Source organism: Molossus molossus, unplaced genomic scaffold (assembly GCF_014108415.1).
Source record: "Molossus molossus isolate mMolMol1 unplaced genomic scaffold, mMolMol1.p scaffold_m16_p_20, whole genome shotgun sequence".
NCBI classification, from domain to species: domain Eukaryota; kingdom Metazoa; phylum Chordata; class Mammalia; order Chiroptera; family Molossidae; genus Molossus; species Molossus molossus.
In genome coordinates, this window is record NW_023425356.1 from 17,751,881 (window position 1) to 17,769,603 (window position 17,723).

The following is a 17,723-nucleotide window of genomic DNA, read 5'->3' on the forward strand; positions in this document are numbered from 1 at the left end:
ACGATAATATTTCCCTATTGTGTACAGACAGGAGTATGATTTTCGATGGGGGATATCTCATACGTATCATTCTTCTGTCCAGAATTTAAATGTCCATAGATGTTTCATAGAGATACAAAGGATATGCAAAAATATCATCCACTAGGTATCCAGCCATCGATCTGCCCTTTTCTGTCGAAGGGATTTTCGGCAAGAGAACAGCGTATCACCAGCAGCGAGACAACAGCATGGCACATTCGAGGAAGAGGAGGGCTTGGGCCTGGAGCGCAGGGGTGAAGGGGCTGAGCCGTGGACAGAATGGGGCCTGGGCAGGATGGCACCACACGTGCGCTCTGACTCTGTCTTCCTCCTGTGGGCCACCTCAGCAGCCCCGTCTCCAGCTCTTTCCTTACAGCCTGGAGAACTGGATCAGGTCCTGATTGATCTCAGCCACTGACCGGCAGCCTAAAAGAACAAAGCAGTTAAAACTCCTTTCCCCAAGCACCAGAAACCCAGCCCACCGTGGCTCCGGGTGTCCACTGGGAACAAACCCCGCCTTGACGCTGGTGCTCACCCTGAGAAAATGTTATGGACCCAGAACGAATAATGTCATTCTGATTGTGTTGGGAATTATTGGGAGGGGGGCTGTGCTTGGGTCCTCTTTCGACAGCCCTGTCAAAATGGCATGGTAAAAATGTAAAAACATTTTAGTATTTCAAAAAAATCCTCACCCGAGGATATTTGAAGGAGGGAGGGAGGGAGGGAGAGAGAGAGAGAGAGAGAGAAAGAGAGAGAGAGGAAGAGAGAGAGAGAAACATCAATGTGAGAGAGACATATCGATTGGCTGCTTCCCGCACAACCCCATCCAGGGATGGGGATCGATTGCAATTGAGGCATGTGCTCTTGACAGGAATCGAACCTGTGACTCTTCGTTCCAAGGACCGGCATTCTAACTGCTGAGCCAAACCAGCCAGGGCCATTTTAGCATTTTTTAAGCAATTCATGTGTGCAGTAGATACCCTTGACTTTTATCTCAGTCCTGATAAGGCTCGGGATGTAGGCCATGTCTGTCAGGAGGAAATGACTCAGTGGTGGCACAGGAGATGGGGTGAGTATTTCATACAGCACTGCCTTCTAAGGAGAAGTCCTGAGAAATGAACCCCCCTCCTGTAGCAAGGCTTTAATTAAAATGCAAATGTAGGAATGTAGCTGAGATTAGGCACAGGGACTGTAGAGAGTAACTGCAGATAAGTAAAAAGCTGAGGGAGACGGTGCTGCATGAAGTCTGGGCTGGAGACCTGGGGGCCGAAGGGAACCGTGAAAGCTCCCGCTGATAGGAAGGCTGCTAGCATTTAATAACAAGATGTGTAACGTTTCCCTGGGAGTTTTTCCACATCTCTGATGTACGCACCTTCAGCCCCCCAAAACATAACTTCAGCAAAATGTGTTACTCACAAAAATATAATTCAAAAGAGGGTCTTTTCTTTTTTTTTCTTTATCCTCACCCGAGGACATTTTTTGTTCAGATAGAGTGGGAGGGAGAGAGAGGAAGAGAGAGAGAGAGAGAGAAACATCGATGTGAAAGGGACACATCGAGTGGCTGCCACCTGCACGACCGACCAGGGCCGGGGACAAACTGCAACCAAGGTACATGCCCTTAGCGGGAACCGAACCCGGGTCTCTCGGGACCACAGGCTGATGCTCTAACCGCTGAGCCAAACTGGCCAGGGCAAGAGGGTCTTTTCTTAAGAATGGAAACAGAGGAGAAAGTTGAGTTCCCTGCCTCAGGTGACTGCCCTGGACAGAAGCAGCAGGCAGAAGCAACCGGACACGGAACTGATGCAGCCGAAGCAAGTCTTCGCAGCCAGGACAATGACCTCAGAGTTGGCAACGACCTTGAGAGCCTTGGGTCTCCGCAGGGCAGAGCACAGTGGGGCCCCAAAGCAGGCAGACCTACTCCAGCAGCATGGAGATGCCAAAATAGAGCCTTTGTTTACATATTGTGGGAAAATACTATTTAAAGTGTGGACCAAAAAAAGGGGTGCAGTATGGAAAGTAACCTCGCAGGGCGATGTGATTATAAACTCCTAATTGGGCAGGTCATGGTGGGTGATCATACCCGAGGAACAGAACTCCTTGACTACGGTCGATGTCGGCCTTCAGAGAGCCCTGCCCATGTTTCTGTGCAGCTGGGTCACCGCCCCTCGGCAATGCCTCAGCCCACCGTGTGCGAACGTCCTGTAACCCAGCCTGGACTCCTGGACTCGCTTCTCCCGTCTTGTGAAACCCTCCCTCCTTGATCACAAATGCGTAAAAAGAAGCTGCCAATCCGTCCTTTCTTGGAAACATTTATCTCTGTTGACAGTTTATCACCCTTGTGTCCAGGCAGGCCTCTGGCTCAAATGAAATTTTATAAAAATTCTCTACGGCTTTGGATGGTCTCCCGTAGATTCGGGCTGAAAACTCACTGAGGTCTGTGTAGCCTTGGGTCGCGGTGATTTACATGTGGACATTTCTGTCTTCCAAGACAAATCGCCATTTTAACCTTGTTATAAATATAGACATTTCAGAAATGGGTCTCACAGTTGGGAAAATAATACTTTTAAACTTATTTTGTTTTCAGCAGTAGTGTTTACAGGGTTCTCCCCCAGGCCTGGGGTGTTATATGGATATCAGGGGAACATAACACTCATTTCCAGGGAATCAGGAGACAGAAGTCACACTGACTGATGGCCACCGATTTTGGTCAGGCGTCTCACAGACATTGCTCAGGGAAGGGCTACTGGGTGACGCCATCTCTGGGGTTTTACACCATGATTTTGTATTTTGCTAAGTTCCATCAAAAGCACAGGTCGCCAATCTGAGATCCCTTCTCTCCAGAGACAAGGCTGGGGGTCTTACCTGGGACAGCATCTCTTTTTTAAAAAATATGTTTTTATTGATTTTTTTTAGAGAGAAAGAAAGGGAGAGAGAGAGATAGAAACGTCCATGTGAAAGGGAAACATCAATCGATCTGCTGCCTCCTGCACACCCCCTACTGGGGATGGAGGCCACAAACCGGGCATGTGCCCTGACCGGGAATGAACCGGGACCTCTCAGTTCTTGGACTAGGCTCAATCCACTGCCACACGGGCTGGGCAAGGGGCAGCATCTCTTAGACAGAGGATTCCCAGGGGTGCCCTTTCTCCTGGGTTTCCTATTCTTTCTCTTCCTCCCTGAACCCTCTTCTCTGTACCTCGTTGGGTTGTGATTGCTACTTTTTCTTTACATTTAAAACAATATATCCTCATTGTACAACAATTAGAAGGGAGAAGAGTACAAAATGTCAGGCATAAAAGGGCTCATAATTCTGTTTTTTTTTTTTAATTTTTTTCCTGCCCCCTTAAAAAAGGATGCTCCACTCTCTCAGAAATAGTTTCCGGCTGCCATTTACACTTTATTGGTCATTAAGTGTTTGCTTTTGGTGGAATAATGAAGATTTGTTATTGTGAATTTCCCAATTAGGCTATTGTTAAAAGAAGTCTAGACATCATTTTACAAGAACAGAGCAAATATTTGGGGAGCAGTGCAAGTCATCTCAACCTCCTGGAATCCACAGACACCCACAGATCTTCCCAGCCCTCTGCCCACTGCCCCCCAATATGCTAGCTGTTCACATTTGTACCCTCTCCTCCCTCACGGGAGGAACTTGGTGACACTGGGTCATTTAGAATGGAGTCGCTTAGAATTAGAAAAATACAAACTAAAAACCCCAAACCAAATGCCCTTGACGAGGAAAGTTGCATCCTTAGTTGAGAACCACTAATTTACAGATATCTGGAATTCCAGGCTTTGCTAAAAACGTAGACATTTTTATGAGCGCCACTTTATGATAATTTTATTTTTTACTGAAATCCATGTAACTTTGAGACACTCAGGCTGTCTTGCTGTCTGTGGTTATGTGGACGATGCTTCTCCTCCCCCTTCTCTCCTGGTTGTATGTCTCCCCCCAGGCCCTCCAGGCTTCCTCTTTGACATACTCCCTTGGCTATTGACAGCCCATGGATGCTACTCTACAATGACACTCAGAGCCACACCCAACAAGCCTGATGTGATCCGAACAGTCCGGAGCAACACGGGACCCTCTTTCCCATGATGGGGACTTACATTTGTTTTTATGTATCTTCATCATGGGACAGTGGTGGCCCCAATGTGCGTGAGGACCGGGGCGTCCTGGAATTTGTCTGACAGAAGTAAGTCACTGATGCATTGTTTAAAATAGCAAAAGCTTAGAAGCAATCGAGATGTTCAATAACAGGAAGTTTGTCATATAAATGTGCCTTTCATGATTAAGATGCATCAGAGATGAATCTCTGTCTGGGACATTTCTTCTCTGCTGTCACCTCTGGGCCGGGGCGAGGTGGCAGAAGGAGGGGCCACCACTCGGGTTCCTTAGACTTCCTGCTTTTAGTTCCAAATCAGGAGAAAACTGGACACACTCACCTGTAAGGGCCATGGAAGTGTGGAACTCATCTTTTAAAATGTTCAAAACTTCCCCAATACCATGTTCACCCTGCGAGAGAGAGAGAGAGAGAGATGAAGGAACATTTCGACCATGAGCTGAGTATACATTCCAGGTGTGAAACAAAGAAACACCAAGAGGAGGAGCAGGGCTGAGAACTCGAACATCTGCAACACACTGCCAGAGCGTGGAGGCGGGGGCCAGGTGTGATCACCCTTCAGCCACCTGCGCGCCTTGGGAAAGGGTTAAGCTTGGGGCTAACCACGGAAAAGCGTGCAAAGGAATGAGAAACAAGGTATCTCTCGGTTGGTTTTCACTATGGTCTCACCTTGCAGGCGAGACCCCACAGGATTGGTCTCCCCAGGAAAACGCACTTCGCCCCAAGGGCCAGAGCCTTTAGCACATCATTGCCCGTGCGGACCCCTCCGTCCAGGTACACCTCCAGCCTCCCCTTCACGGCAGCCACCACTTCCGGCAAGGCATCGACCTGCAAGGGGAGCAGGTGCGCCTGAGGGTTCCGTCTGGACTCTCAGGGCATCGGGATAGGCGGTGCCTCTCATCGTGGGCTGGGAAGTCTAAGCTTTTGTATTTCCTGCAATTTGTTTTACAGACAGATTGAGAATGTGCTAAAGCTTTAGGCATGGGCACCAATGCCCTGTTTAAAATAGTGGAAGCTTGGCCCGGCTGTTGTGGCCCAGTGGTTGAGCATAGACCCAGGCACCAGGTCACAGGTTCGATTCCCGGTCAGGGCACATGCCCAAGTTGTGGGCCTGATCCCCAGTGGGGGGCATGCAGGAGGCGGCTAATTGATGTTACCTCTCATTAATGTTTCTATCTCTAAAATCAATAAAGAAAAACTTTACCTAGTGGAAGCTTGGAAGCTTCCAGATTGCTTGGAAGCAATCCAGATGTCCCATAATAGGAAGTTTGTTATATAAATTGTCCTTTCATGGTTAAGAAGTACAAATGGCCAGTTATAAAAATAGTCACAGGGATGTTGAGTACAGCATAGAGAATGTAGTCAGTAATATTGAAGTAACTATGTATGGTGCCAGGTGGGGACTAGGTTTATCAGGTGATTACTTCATAAGGTACACAAATGTCTTATACTATGCTGTACACTTGAAGCCAATATAATATTGTATATTAATTGTAATTGAAAAGTAAATTTAAGAAAATAATAAATTGTCCATTCATACCACACACCATTAAAAATAAAAGGAGCAGCCCTGGCCAGTTTGGCTCAGCGGTTGGAGCGTCGACCTGTGGTCCCGAGAGGCCCGGGTTCGGTTCCCGCTAGGGGCGCGTGCCTCGGTTGCAGTTTGTCCCCGGCCCTGGTTGGTCGTGTGGGTGGCAGCCACTCGATGTGTCCCTTTCACATCGATGTTTCTCTCTCTCTCTCTCTCTCTCTGTTCCTGTCTCTCCCTCCCACTCTACCAGAACAAAAAAGGAAAAATGTCCTCGGGTGAGGAAAAAATAAATAAATAAATAAGAGGAGCATATATATTGAAATAATATGATGCCCTTAATATATTTTTAAGTGAAAAGAAGAAAATTACAAAATATTATGTATCATTTTTTAAGCCTAAAATGTTATATTTGCATTACGAAGTTGATAAAAACAATTCCCAAAATATTGACATTAATGATAATGGTAACATATCATTTCATCTTTTTTTTTCTTTTGTATATTTTATAATTTATCTGCAGTGCACATCTTACCTATATAATAAAAAGACCAAAAAAGGGTGAAAATCAACTTTTCTTTCTTGAAACGAGTCAAGCAGCAGTAGAAGAATCTTGAAAATAAGCTTCATGAAAATATGTATCTTGAAAATACATATCTTCATGACAATGAATCAACAATTAATTCCCAGTTAAAGGTTCTTTCCCTGCCTCTCTCTCTTTATTTTTTCTCCCCAGACTTCATCTCTAATGAATGTAAATTCACATTATGGGAAAAATTACAAAGTGTCATAAATTTTTAGCAAAAGAGTCATAGGGCATTTTAAAGCTGTATCGCTTTATCAGCTTAAGTGATACACTGTTCCTTCCTGGTTTGCGTCAGAGGAGAAATAGGAGGTTACAGCCCATGCAGTCAGGCGACCTCAGCTGAAGGCTTCTTCCAGGAGGCAGGAGGCTTCAGTACTTTTGAAACATCTCTAATGTCAAACCCACCTTAATTACTTCCTGACTGCGTGGACTGGAGAAGTTGCTTAGCATCTGTTAACTCCGGGAGCCCCATCTGGAGCATAGGGATCATATTACCCATCTTGCAGGACTGTTGTAAGATTTATGTATTTACTTATTTTTTCTTTATTGATTTGAGAGGAAGGGAGAAGGAGAGAGAGAGACAAACATTGATGAGAGAGAACATAGACTGGCCACCTCCTACATGCCCCCCACCGGGGATCAGGCCTACGACTTGGGCACGTGCCCGGGAATAGAACCGGTGACCTCTTGGTGCATGGGTTGATGCTCAACCACTGAGCCACACCGGCCAGGCAGGACTGTTGTAAGATTTAGAGATAATATGTAAAATGTGTAAAACTAGTCTGGCACAAATGAGGCTATTGTTAATGATTAAAAGTCCTTAAAATGTTCACTCATATGCCAATATACCAACATATGTGGTAAGAGAGAGGGTAGTGTGCACCACACTGTGCAGAGTACCTTGCTCCAGACAGACAGACAGACAGACAGACAGACAGACAGACACACAGAGACAGACACACACACCCCTCTCACAAAAACACCCTCTCTGAGGTCACCCTACTTACAGAAGCAGGAACATCATCAAGCTGCCTCCCTCCATGGTTAGAAACAATGATGCCATGGACTTTGTGCTTCACAGCTAACTCTGCATCCTCTTTTGTCAAGATCCCTTTAAGGATGATGGGCAATTGAGTTAAGCTCTGGAACCAGGAGAGATCTTCCCAGCAGAAGGACCCGTCAATGGGAGACATCTGCAGATGAGGCATTGCATTTCTCTGGGGGAAGGAGAGAGAACCTTAGTCCTGAACTCCGCCAAGACTGCTTGATCCATTTCAAGGATGAGGAACGGAGAAAGCCAATGAGTGAGGGATAAGTGAAAAGAAGCATTTATGAGCTTGAAAAGAAAAGCAACAAAAATCAACCCCACTTCCAGCTCCTTTTCTTTACAAAAATAATTTTAAACTTTAATAGCTTATTCATTAACCATTACTTGTTTCCCTGTTCAACCCTTATGCCAGGATTTGTGGACGCAAACACAGCTAAGACACAGTTCCTACATGAGAAGAACTCAGAGTTCAGTGAGTGAGATGGATAAGCATATGTGTTATGGTTGAGATCTGCACAGGATAATAAGAACTGAGCAATACTTCAATGATGCTAAATCAGATATTATGCAATATTGACCCTTGACTCTCTATGGGCACCAAATATCCATATATTTCTGGAATCGGAGATAAAGATTCCTGAAAACCTCAAGGCCAAATTGTGTGTGACTTAGTGAGTAGAACTGTCAAGTATCTCTTGGCTGGATATCGCAGCTGCCCACCGACTGAAACAAATGGTATTACTATCTCCACTGTAGCCAAGGAATTCCAACCCTACCACGTCTTTCTCTGTCTGGGGCACTCCGTCCCATCAGCTCATAGGATTAAAAAAATTTTTTTCTTTATTGATGTTTAGAGAGAGAGAGAGGAAGGGAGAGGGAGAGAGAGATAGAAACATCAATGAGAGAGAACATCGATTAGCTGCCTCCTGCATGCCCCCCACTGGGGATCAGGCCCACATGTGCCCTGGTAGGAAATCGAACCAGCGACCTCTTGATGCATGGATCGATGCTCAACCACTGAGCCACACCGGCCGGGCTGACCATAGGGTTTTAATGGGTGAAGTGCCCTTTGCAGTCATCTGGTTCAGAGATTCCTAACAAACATGTTGGAGCATCTCAGTGCTTCATGGATGAGCTCCAGATGTGCAGAGATATCGATCCCTCATTTCTCAGGGCAGCAGGGCATGGCCTGGGCTGGTTGCACTCCATGGCTGGTCACCTTGGCTGTGAGCATACCCATCAGAGGGTCAGTTTATCTAAGTGTGTAGTCCAAAATTATTATTTTCTAAGTGTGCCATAAGGTAGAAAATGTTGGAAGAACTTGTTTAGTGTACTCTCTTATCCATGCAAAATCCTTTCTCCAGCTGTCTCAGCACTCAGCCCCGGCCAGAGCCCACCTGGTGACAGATTGGACAGCTCCAGGTGTGGGAACATTCCATTTGCCCAGCAGCTCTGGGAAGCAGGGGCCAGATCTGGTTTTGAACGGCTGTATCGCCAGTGTCTGGCACGGTGCGGGCACTCAGTGAATTCTTGTGCAAAAAAAAGAAGGGAGGAACCCAGGAAGGAAATGTGCCTTCTGTAACGCCTGCCCATTGAACTTGGTATCTTTCTTACCTCCTTTGGTGATCGAAGATCCTTTAGCAGTAAATTAGTCTTCAAGTTCAATTGGTTTCGAATGTCATGTCGCCTGTTGCCAACTTTGGGCACGTCCACGGTGATTACCAGAGCTCTGAAGCCCAAGGACTCAACCCTCTGGATCAGCTGCTTGTTCAGCTGCCGATCTGGCTGCACATAGAGCTGGAACCACCGGAAGCCTCTGGGGGCAGCAGTAACAATGTCTTCGAGGGTACAGCTGGCATAGGTGCTGGTGATGTAGCAGATGCCGGCCGCTTGGGCAGCTGCAAAGCAGACGATGCAACTCAGGTTTCAGCCAGAGGCATTCTGGACTGGGGGGGGGGGGGGCTAGGGCTCTGCACTGCCTCTGGCCCACCTGCCTGGCGAGTGAAGCTAAGGTGTGACGTCCTTCTGCTTCACAGAGCGACTTAAGGGGACAAAGAGTGAGGACATGCAATTCCAGCGGAGGAGGCTGAGGTTTCTAGTGGAAAAAAGCATGATGTCGGAACTGAGAAGAATCTTATTTCTACCACATCTTCGCTGTGTGATCTTGAATCTCATTTTCCTTCGCTGTCAAGTGGGGAAAATAATAATACCTCTCTTACAGAGTTGTTGGGAGAGTAAATAAGATACTAGATGTGGAAACATTTTTTTAAAATTATGAAGTGATGTACTGTACACCTGTAGTGAGTGATGTTGATGATGGCAGTGACCGTGATGTTGACCTGGCTGCTACGCTGCACATTTCTCATGTCTCCTCCGTGCGCTTTCAGTGGGACTCTCCAACGGGCTACGGCCACTACCAGTCTACAGCCCACTGGCAGAGTGTTTGGCCTAATCAAAAATGAATGTTTTTAATTCTTTATGTCAACAAGAGAGCCCCCCATTCTTTAGCCCCACATCCAACGCAACACAACACAACACAACGCAACACACGCAACCACCGAGATCTAGTGAAGTGGTCACATTCATAACGGATGTTCACATTTCAACCTTGCCAGACTTGGCTTCCAAACCACATGGTTGTCACTTTCAGCTCCAGCATCCCCAGACTCAGTACTTTCTATAGCACGGAGTCAAAGGAAAAGACCCCAGGAAACATGCAGAAAACAGATCGAGCCTCGAGTGAAGATTACAAAGGAGTCGCAAGAATATCTCTAACCCGGCTTCACCTCTTCCCTTTCCTTCTCCTTGTTATTTTTGGTGGGGTGGGGGTGGGGGTAGAGAAAGAAGGCAACTAGGGAAGAGGCATAACCCAGTAAGAAACTGTCAGATAAGATGATAAAGTCAACTGGGCAAAAGGAAGATGGAACATTTGGACAAAACACCTGCCAGGGCCCTGGCCGGTTTGGCTCAGCGGTTAGAGCGTCGGCCTGCGGTCCTGAGAGACCCGGGTTCGGTTCCCACTAAGGGCATGTACCTTGGTTGCAGTTTGTCCCCGGCCCTGGTTGGGTCGTGCGGGTGGCAACCACTCGATGTGTCCCTTCACGTCGATGTTTCTCTCTCTCTCTCTTCCTCCCACTCTATCTGAACAAAATATTGAAAAATGTCCTCGGGTGAGGATAAAAAACAAACAAAAAAAACCAACCAACCAAACAACAACAAAAACACCTGCCAGGGCTTTGTGTGAGGCCCTAATGTCATGACTCTCTTCTCATCCTAAACTCAGACACTCACCATTCGGCCTCATGAGGGGTCAGAGAGAGCCCTCCCCCCGGGGCCGCGTGGAGCGTCCTTTTCCCACAGACTGTGTGAGACAGGGGGACAGTGCCTCATCTGGGGGTGGCTTGGTGGGCTTGCACCCTCCCATTCATCAGCAGCCCCTCTCCCACCCTAGTCGCTCTTTATTATGGAAAGTGGGCAATTTCTCCCTCTTAGGTGAAGTGTTATGGGAACATAGTGTTAAACATCCCTTTTCCACCCTCCTTAACTCCACGTGCTGTCCCTAAACCTCTTCTCTGGAGAAGCCCTGCAGCTGCCTGCCCCTGCTTGAAGGACCCCCCCCGCCCCCCGCAGGGCCCTGGGAGGAAGCTCAGGTGGGCTGGTCACACCTCTGGCTGTGCTCATCTCCCCGTCAGGCCAGGCCAGGCAGTGGAAACCCGTGGGCGAGACGCCGATGGGGGCGCTGATCTCCTCCCCTTGGATTGTGGTCCGGGTGTCCACCTGCGACACATCCTTCAGGAACCGGGGACGGAGGCGGAGCCTGTGCTAGACAACAAAGAGACTGTCTATTGGAGGGATTGCTCTCCAGCACCGAGGTGCTGCCTGCGGGGGCCTCCGGATTCCTGGTGCTGGTTAAGACCAGACTAGATCCCCAGAAACCTCTGGTGGGGCCCGTTGGCCGGTAGCTGAATAGGCAGCATAGACCAGCTGGAGGCTCCTCTCCTCCCGGAAGCCCCTCCCAACCCCTGCTCCACCTTCTGTGCACCCCCAGCGTGTGGTCCCCGCAGCCCCTGCCCCGCTCCCGCTCCCTCCCGCAGAGGGCCGTCTCTGAGCCTAGCCCCTCCGACCAGACGCTCAGCTCTTAGATGCCCGGCTGCTTCATCAGAACAAGGACTAGAAAGGGAAGGAAGAAGAAACAAAGAGTTCCAGGCTCTTCCCTCTCAGGTTGGATCAAGTCTCTAAGGCAAGGAAAGGTCACTGAAAGGGGAGAAAATCCAGGCGATGACCATGGTGTCCTTTTTGCTAGAGGTTAATTCATTTGAAGGTTTGACTTAAATACCGCTTTAGGGAAATTTACAAGGACAAATATATAAAACTATTTTTATTTTTATTGGTTTAATCCTCACCTGAAGACATGCTTAGAGAAAGGAAGGGAGAGAGAAAGAGGAGAGAGAAATATCGATGTGAGAGAGAAACGTCGATTGGTTGCCTTCCGTACGTGTTCCTACTGGGGATCAAACTTGCAATCCAAGTATGTGCCCTGACTGGGAATCGAACCCGCAACCTTTCAGTGCCCAGGACAATGCTCAACCAACAGGGCCACTTCGGCTGGGGCTATAAAACATTTTAGAGTCAATAGATACTTAGCCTCAGGGTCCAAAATTGCTGGTCTTTTCCAAAATACTATTATTCCTGTACACAAATTTAGAAAGATTTTTCTGGAAATATTGATTGTGTGAACTTGGTCAGAGATGCTTCATCCCTGAAATGAAGGAATAATCCAAGTTTCCTAATAGTCTTGTGAAGACAAAATGAAATAGAACAATTAAAGTGCTGAGTATAGAGCTAAACAGTTAGGAAAACACAGAACACAGTGTTCGCCTTGAATCTCGTTTCTCAGTTTGTTCCTGACCTCTCTGTCCCAGGGGTCAGCAAACTTTCTGCAAAGGGCCAGAGAGTCAACTGGTTAGGCTCTGTGGACCTAACCATCTAGGTCACAATTCCTCAGTTCTGCTGTTGTAATGTAAAAGCAGCCGTATGTAAATGACGGCGCAGAGCTGTGTTCTAATAAAACTACTCACAGACCCCCAAAATCTAAATTTCATGTAATTTTTGCATGTTACACATGCTTCTTCTTCTTTTGATTCTTTTCAACTGCTTTATGAGAAAAAAAAACACAAAACCATCCTTGGCTTGTTCACCATCTGAAAAATGGTGGTGGGCCCGACTTGGCCTGTGGGCTGCTGTCTGCTGATCTATGCTCTGCCCCCTGCTTCTCTGGTCCAACCCTCTGCCTTGAGTCAATCTGCCTTCATCACCAAGGCTCCTCATTCCTCCCACCCTGACTCCTCGCTCCTTTCACACACTCTGTCCTCTAAGCCAGGCTCCTCCTCCCTGCCCAGGGGACTGGACACCCTTGGCTCTTGTCCTATCTTCTCAGGTGGTCACGTTGCTGAAATGCAGAGGGAGAGTGACTTATTTGTGCTCGTTCTGCAGAGACACTAAGATAAATTCTCTCTCCAACCATTCTCTCCCCAGCCGTCTGTCCCTGACCCCCCCAAACCCAAGCCCAAAATAACAACACAAAAACCATGATTATGTCCGAGGTCTTCATGTCCTTGCAGGCAGGAGCCAGGACTGCTCTTCGGAGGAGCTCTGAACCGGTGCACCTGAGCTTAGCAGTAGGAAGGACACAGAAGACCAGACCTTTTAAACGCTGCGATGTTGTCGTCCCGGGTGAAGCCTTCACCAGCTCCCCCTTCAATATAATCCCAGGTGGACCTGGACAGTCGTTCCCGCGCTCCGGCCTCAAAGTCGGTCAGACACACCATGGACATTGTTGGACCTTCAGAGAAAACCGAAACCAAACAACCAGACCCAGTAAGAATATTTCAGAGGGAGAGGGGCGGGTGGAGGGACTACAGTGTGAAGCTGTTTGGATTCATCATCATCCCCATATGTTCTTTTGTGATTTTGATTATGATTATTTGAGAGAAAGATATATATAAAGAGAAACATCTATCCCCTGCTTCCCCCAAGCGCCCCGACAGTGGATCGAACAGCAACCTGGGCATAGGACCTGACAGGGAACTAAAGGCACCGCCTTCTGGTGTATGGGACCACACTCCAGCCTTCTGAGCTGCTCTGGCCGGAGCCGGCTTGCTCCTTAGCACAGCAGAGGTACTGTCCCTGGTGCTGACCCCAGCCAGCACAGAGTCAGGCACAGCGCACCCCTCCCTTCCCCAGCTCTGCCCCCACCTCCTGATTATTTGGTTTTCTAAATATCCCTCAAGTCTGTCCCTTCATCTCTTCAAGCTCACTGTCTCTAATCGGGTTTGAGGTTCAGTCACATGAGATTATTTTTTAAAATTTCTTATCTTTGTCTCTTGGCCTCCAGATTCACTCTACATCTTGTCTCCTTCCAGCTGCCCAGGGCCTCTCTAAAATGCGAGTCTCCTCATCCTTTTGTCCTTCAGGTGCCCACATCACAGCCTCATAGCTTCCCAGGACCTGGCCCCTGTCTCACCGGCTTCATTGCTTGTTGGCTTCTTCTGGTTATTTGAGTCACTCTGAGCATGTTCTGAATGTGTTGGAGGTTCATTTTCTGAACCTCTGTGGCTTTTTGGGAGGGGACCCACCAGGGTGGGGAAACTGAGGATAAGCTGATATTAATATCTGGGAGTTTCCAGGAACTGATGTCTGAATCTTTTGAAGCTGTAGTCGATAGCAGAGAGGAAGCTGATTTTTTCCTGATTTCTTGCCTGGCTCATTGAACACGTTGCTAATCTTGAGACCGAGAAGACAACATGTTACCTCCATTTGTTCCCATCCCCACTCTGAAACCTGTAAACCTGGAGCCTGGTCCAGGAAAGAGGAAAGAGGGCGGGTTTGGGGGCGGACCTCTCCTGAAGGGGCAAGGGCAGAGGGGACGGAGCGCAGAGATGCTGAAGGCGGGTAGCAGTGAGGCGCAGCATGGAGAGCTCCTGTGTGAGGGTAGCAGTGAGGCGCAGCATGGAGAGCTCCTGTGTGAGGGTAGCAGTGAGGCACAGCATGGAGAGCCCCTGTGTGAGGGTAGCAGTGAGGCGCAGCATGGAGAGCTCCTGTGTGAGGGTAGCAGTGAGGCGCAGCATGGAGAGCCCCTGTGTGAGGGTAGCAGTGAGGCGCAGCATGGAGAGCTCCTGTGTGAGGGTAGCAGTGAGGCGCAGCATGGAGAGCCCCTGTGTGAGGGTAGCAGTGAGGCGCAGCATGGAGAGCTCCTGTGTGAGGGTAGCAGTGAGGCGCAGCATGGAGAGCCCCTGTGTGAGGGTAGCAGTGAGGCGCAGCATGGAGAGCCCCTGTGTGAGGGTAGCAGTGAGGCGCAGCATGGAGAGCTCCTGTGTGAGGGTAGCAGTGAGGCGCAGCATGGAGAGCCCCTGTGTGAGGGTAGCAGTGAGGCGCAGCATGGAGAGCTCCTGTGTGAGGGTAGCAGTGAGGCGCAGCATGGAGAGCTCCTGTGTGAGGGTAGCAGTGAGGCGCAGCATGGAGAGCTCCTGTGTGAGAGGGTCCGCTCGGAAGGGGCTATGAGCCTGCAGGTCACAGCTCCGGGCATCTCCCAGCAGCGGCGTCGAAGTGAACCGAAGGCTGTGAGTAGAAACGGAACCGCTTGGACATCACTGAGGGGTGGGGATAAGCCCCAGGACCCAGGGCTCCAAACACAAATGGGGCAGCTCCGGTAGTGGATGAGGGGCCGACGAGGCCAGATGAAATGTGGGGCACCGGCAGTCTTGGGGGGGGGTCGGGTGGGGCAGGACTGGCCTGAGGGCACTCGGGCTGTGTCAGAGTCTAGTGTGAGGTCGCCCCCAACACCTACTTCAGGGCCAAGCAGAAGGAAGGTACGTGACAGGAAACAGAGGCCCTGGGTGTGCAGTGGGCTCTGAGGGAGATGAGGAGGGCGAATCTGGAGCAGCCACAAAGCTGTCCATCGGGTGCGCAGGGAGCTACTGAGGCTCTGAGTTGAGTTTGGCAAAGTTCAACAACCATATCTAATTTACTTCCTTTTCTCCCAATCCTTCTAGGGCTCGGTAGCTTCAGTTGAACGACTTAATTGTCGAGTTTATCCAACTGCACTGCAATAGCTTATTTCCAACGCTGAGTGCAGAAAAGGGTTAACACAGCAGCCCGGGAATGCTACCCCAAAAAGGGCCTGCTTGCAAGGTTGGCCCTTGGCTGGAGGATAGGAGCTCGGATTTCGGGAGGGTTCCTACCACACCCTGATAAGACTGGCTCACTGGTGTCCACTGTTTGCACAAAAGTGTGGTTCATGCTGAACATCTGCTTCCGCTCAGAGAGTCTAGAATTTTGGTACAAGTTAGACAGAGAGGGTCTACATGACCAGCCCCAGCACTGAAATCGTCTTGGGCACCGAGTCTGTGGAAGGAACTTCAGACAATGTTTCACAGGTGTTGTCACCACTCACTGGTGCAGGAATTCTGTGCACCTGCGCCTGCCTAATTCCCCCAGGAGAGCCCTCGAGGGCTTCCCCAGACTTGGCCCCAGGGGCCTTTTCCCTTTGCTAATTTTGCTGGGCACTCTTTCACTGCAAGAAACCACAGCCTCAGCTGCATGTTGTCTTCCTAACGAATCACTGAACCTGGGACCCCCCAACACACGTGGTATCCCAGGCGTCAGGACAGTACGCAGCACCGGGTGGCTGGCCATCGGCGTTCACTGCTTGAATTGAACACTCCCCTGCCTGTCATCGCTCTCTGCCTTGATGAGAATTCCGTACCAGGTGTCAACTGTGGATGAGAAAAGGGTTTCTGTGGAAAGTCACCTCACAGAGTGCTCTGATCATGAATTCCTGGCTGGGCAGGCCATGGTGGGTAGTCACACCCTAGGCATATAACTTCTGTAGTAAAAGGTTTGTCTTTGCTTTAAGCTAGCCCTGCCCCTTGTTAACTATCCTGTTATCCAATCCCTGCCTTGCTTTCTCCTACCTCCATGTAATCTTCCCTACTTTCTCTCCTTAATTTCAAATGCATAAAAGAAACCGCAAAACTGTTACTCTCTGGAGCATTGGGAATCCTGCTCCCTGGCATATGTAGTCAGTTTGGCTCAGATAAACGCTTATAAAATTCTCTACAGGTTTGAGCACTTCTCAGCTCCCAATGTCTCAGCGAATCCCCACATTAGACATGCACAGAAATGCTCTTCTGCAGGTTTCTAGCATAGAAACTCAACATCGCTTGTGTCTAATCCAAGAAAAATGGCGCAGCCTCCCTCAGAATTACTTGCCTGGAGTAGAGTGAATTATGTCGTCTGAAAGCTGCTTGGAAATAAATAACCCAGCAGCTTTATATATATCAAACACCATTTCATCACACTTCTGTCTACTGCTTCCATGCTGTCTACTTCCCTGGGAAGTAGACAGAAAGCATTCATCTCTCTCTTTGCATTTGAAAACAAGTACATTATTACAGAGGAAGGATCGTGCCTTCTTGTAGCCTCTAAAGATAGATGTCCTCCAATGTCAATTTCTTTATTTTTATTTTTTTATCTTTATTGTTGAATGTATTACAAATGTTCCTCATTCTTCCCCCATTGACCCCCTCCTCCCCACTTCTGCCCCCCTCCTGCCTTTTCCCACACTGTTGTCTGTGTCCATTGGTTATGCATATAAATTCTTTGGTTTATTTCTTCCCACCCCCCAAACCCCCCTTCTCTTTGAGGTTTGTCAGTCTAGCAACCAATTTGTTCTTCTTAATCCCTTCACCTTTTTCATCCATTCCTCTAACCCCTCTTCCACCTGGCAACCAACAAAATGTTCTCTGTATCTATGAGAATGTTTCTGTTCTGCCTGTTCATTTTGTTTGTAGATTCCATTGTCGGTAGATATGTATTCATTGCCATTTTGTTTGTTCATAAATTTTATTTTTTTCTTCAAAAAGACCCTTCAACATTTCATATAATAATGGTTTGGTGGTGACGAACTCCTTTAACTTTTTCTTGTCTGGGAAACTCTTTATATGGCCATTGATTCTAAATGACAGCTTTGCAGGATAGAATAATCTTGGTTGTAGGTTCTTGCTTTTCATCACTCTGAATATTTCTTGCCACTCCCTTCTGGCCTGCCAAGTTTCTTTTGAGAAATCAGCTGACAGCCTTATGGGAACTCCCTTGTAGGTAACTAACTGCCTTTCTCTTTCTGCTTTTAAGATTCTCTCTTTGTCTTGAACCTTTTGCATTTTGATGATAATGTGTCTTGGTGTGGGCCTCTTGGGGTTCATCTTGTTTGGGACTCTGTGCTTCCTGGACTTGTATGTCTGTTTCCTTCACTAAGTTAGGGAAGTTTTCTGCCATTAGTGTTTCAAATAGGTTTTCAATTTCTTGTTCTCTCTCTTCTCCTTCTGGCACCCCCAAGATGCGAATGTTGGCACGCTTGAAGTT

At 48.3% G+C, this 17,723-nt stretch overlaps 1 protein-coding gene across 2 annotated transcripts; it reads right to left on the reverse strand.

Moving 5' to 3' along the window:
• Positions 1-388: 388 nt before the first annotated feature.
• Positions 389-13,135, reverse strand: HAO2 (hydroxyacid oxidase 2). Of its 2 annotated transcripts, XM_036273611.1 has the most exons (7): positions 13,005-13,135; positions 10,967-11,118; positions 8,916-9,199; positions 7,261-7,470; positions 4,809-4,967; positions 4,462-4,531; positions 389-444 (listed from the first exon to the last, which is right to left on the reverse strand). In XM_036273611.1, exons 1-7 carry the CDS (start codon positions 13,133-13,135, stop codon positions 389-391), a joined length of 1,062 nt encoding a protein of 353 aa, XP_036129504.1. The 2 variants fall into 2 exon arrangements, with proteins under 2 accessions (XP_036129504.1, XP_036129505.1); XM_036273612.1 differs by lacking the exon at positions 7,261-7,470.
• Positions 13,136-17,723: the final 4,588 nt, after the last annotated feature.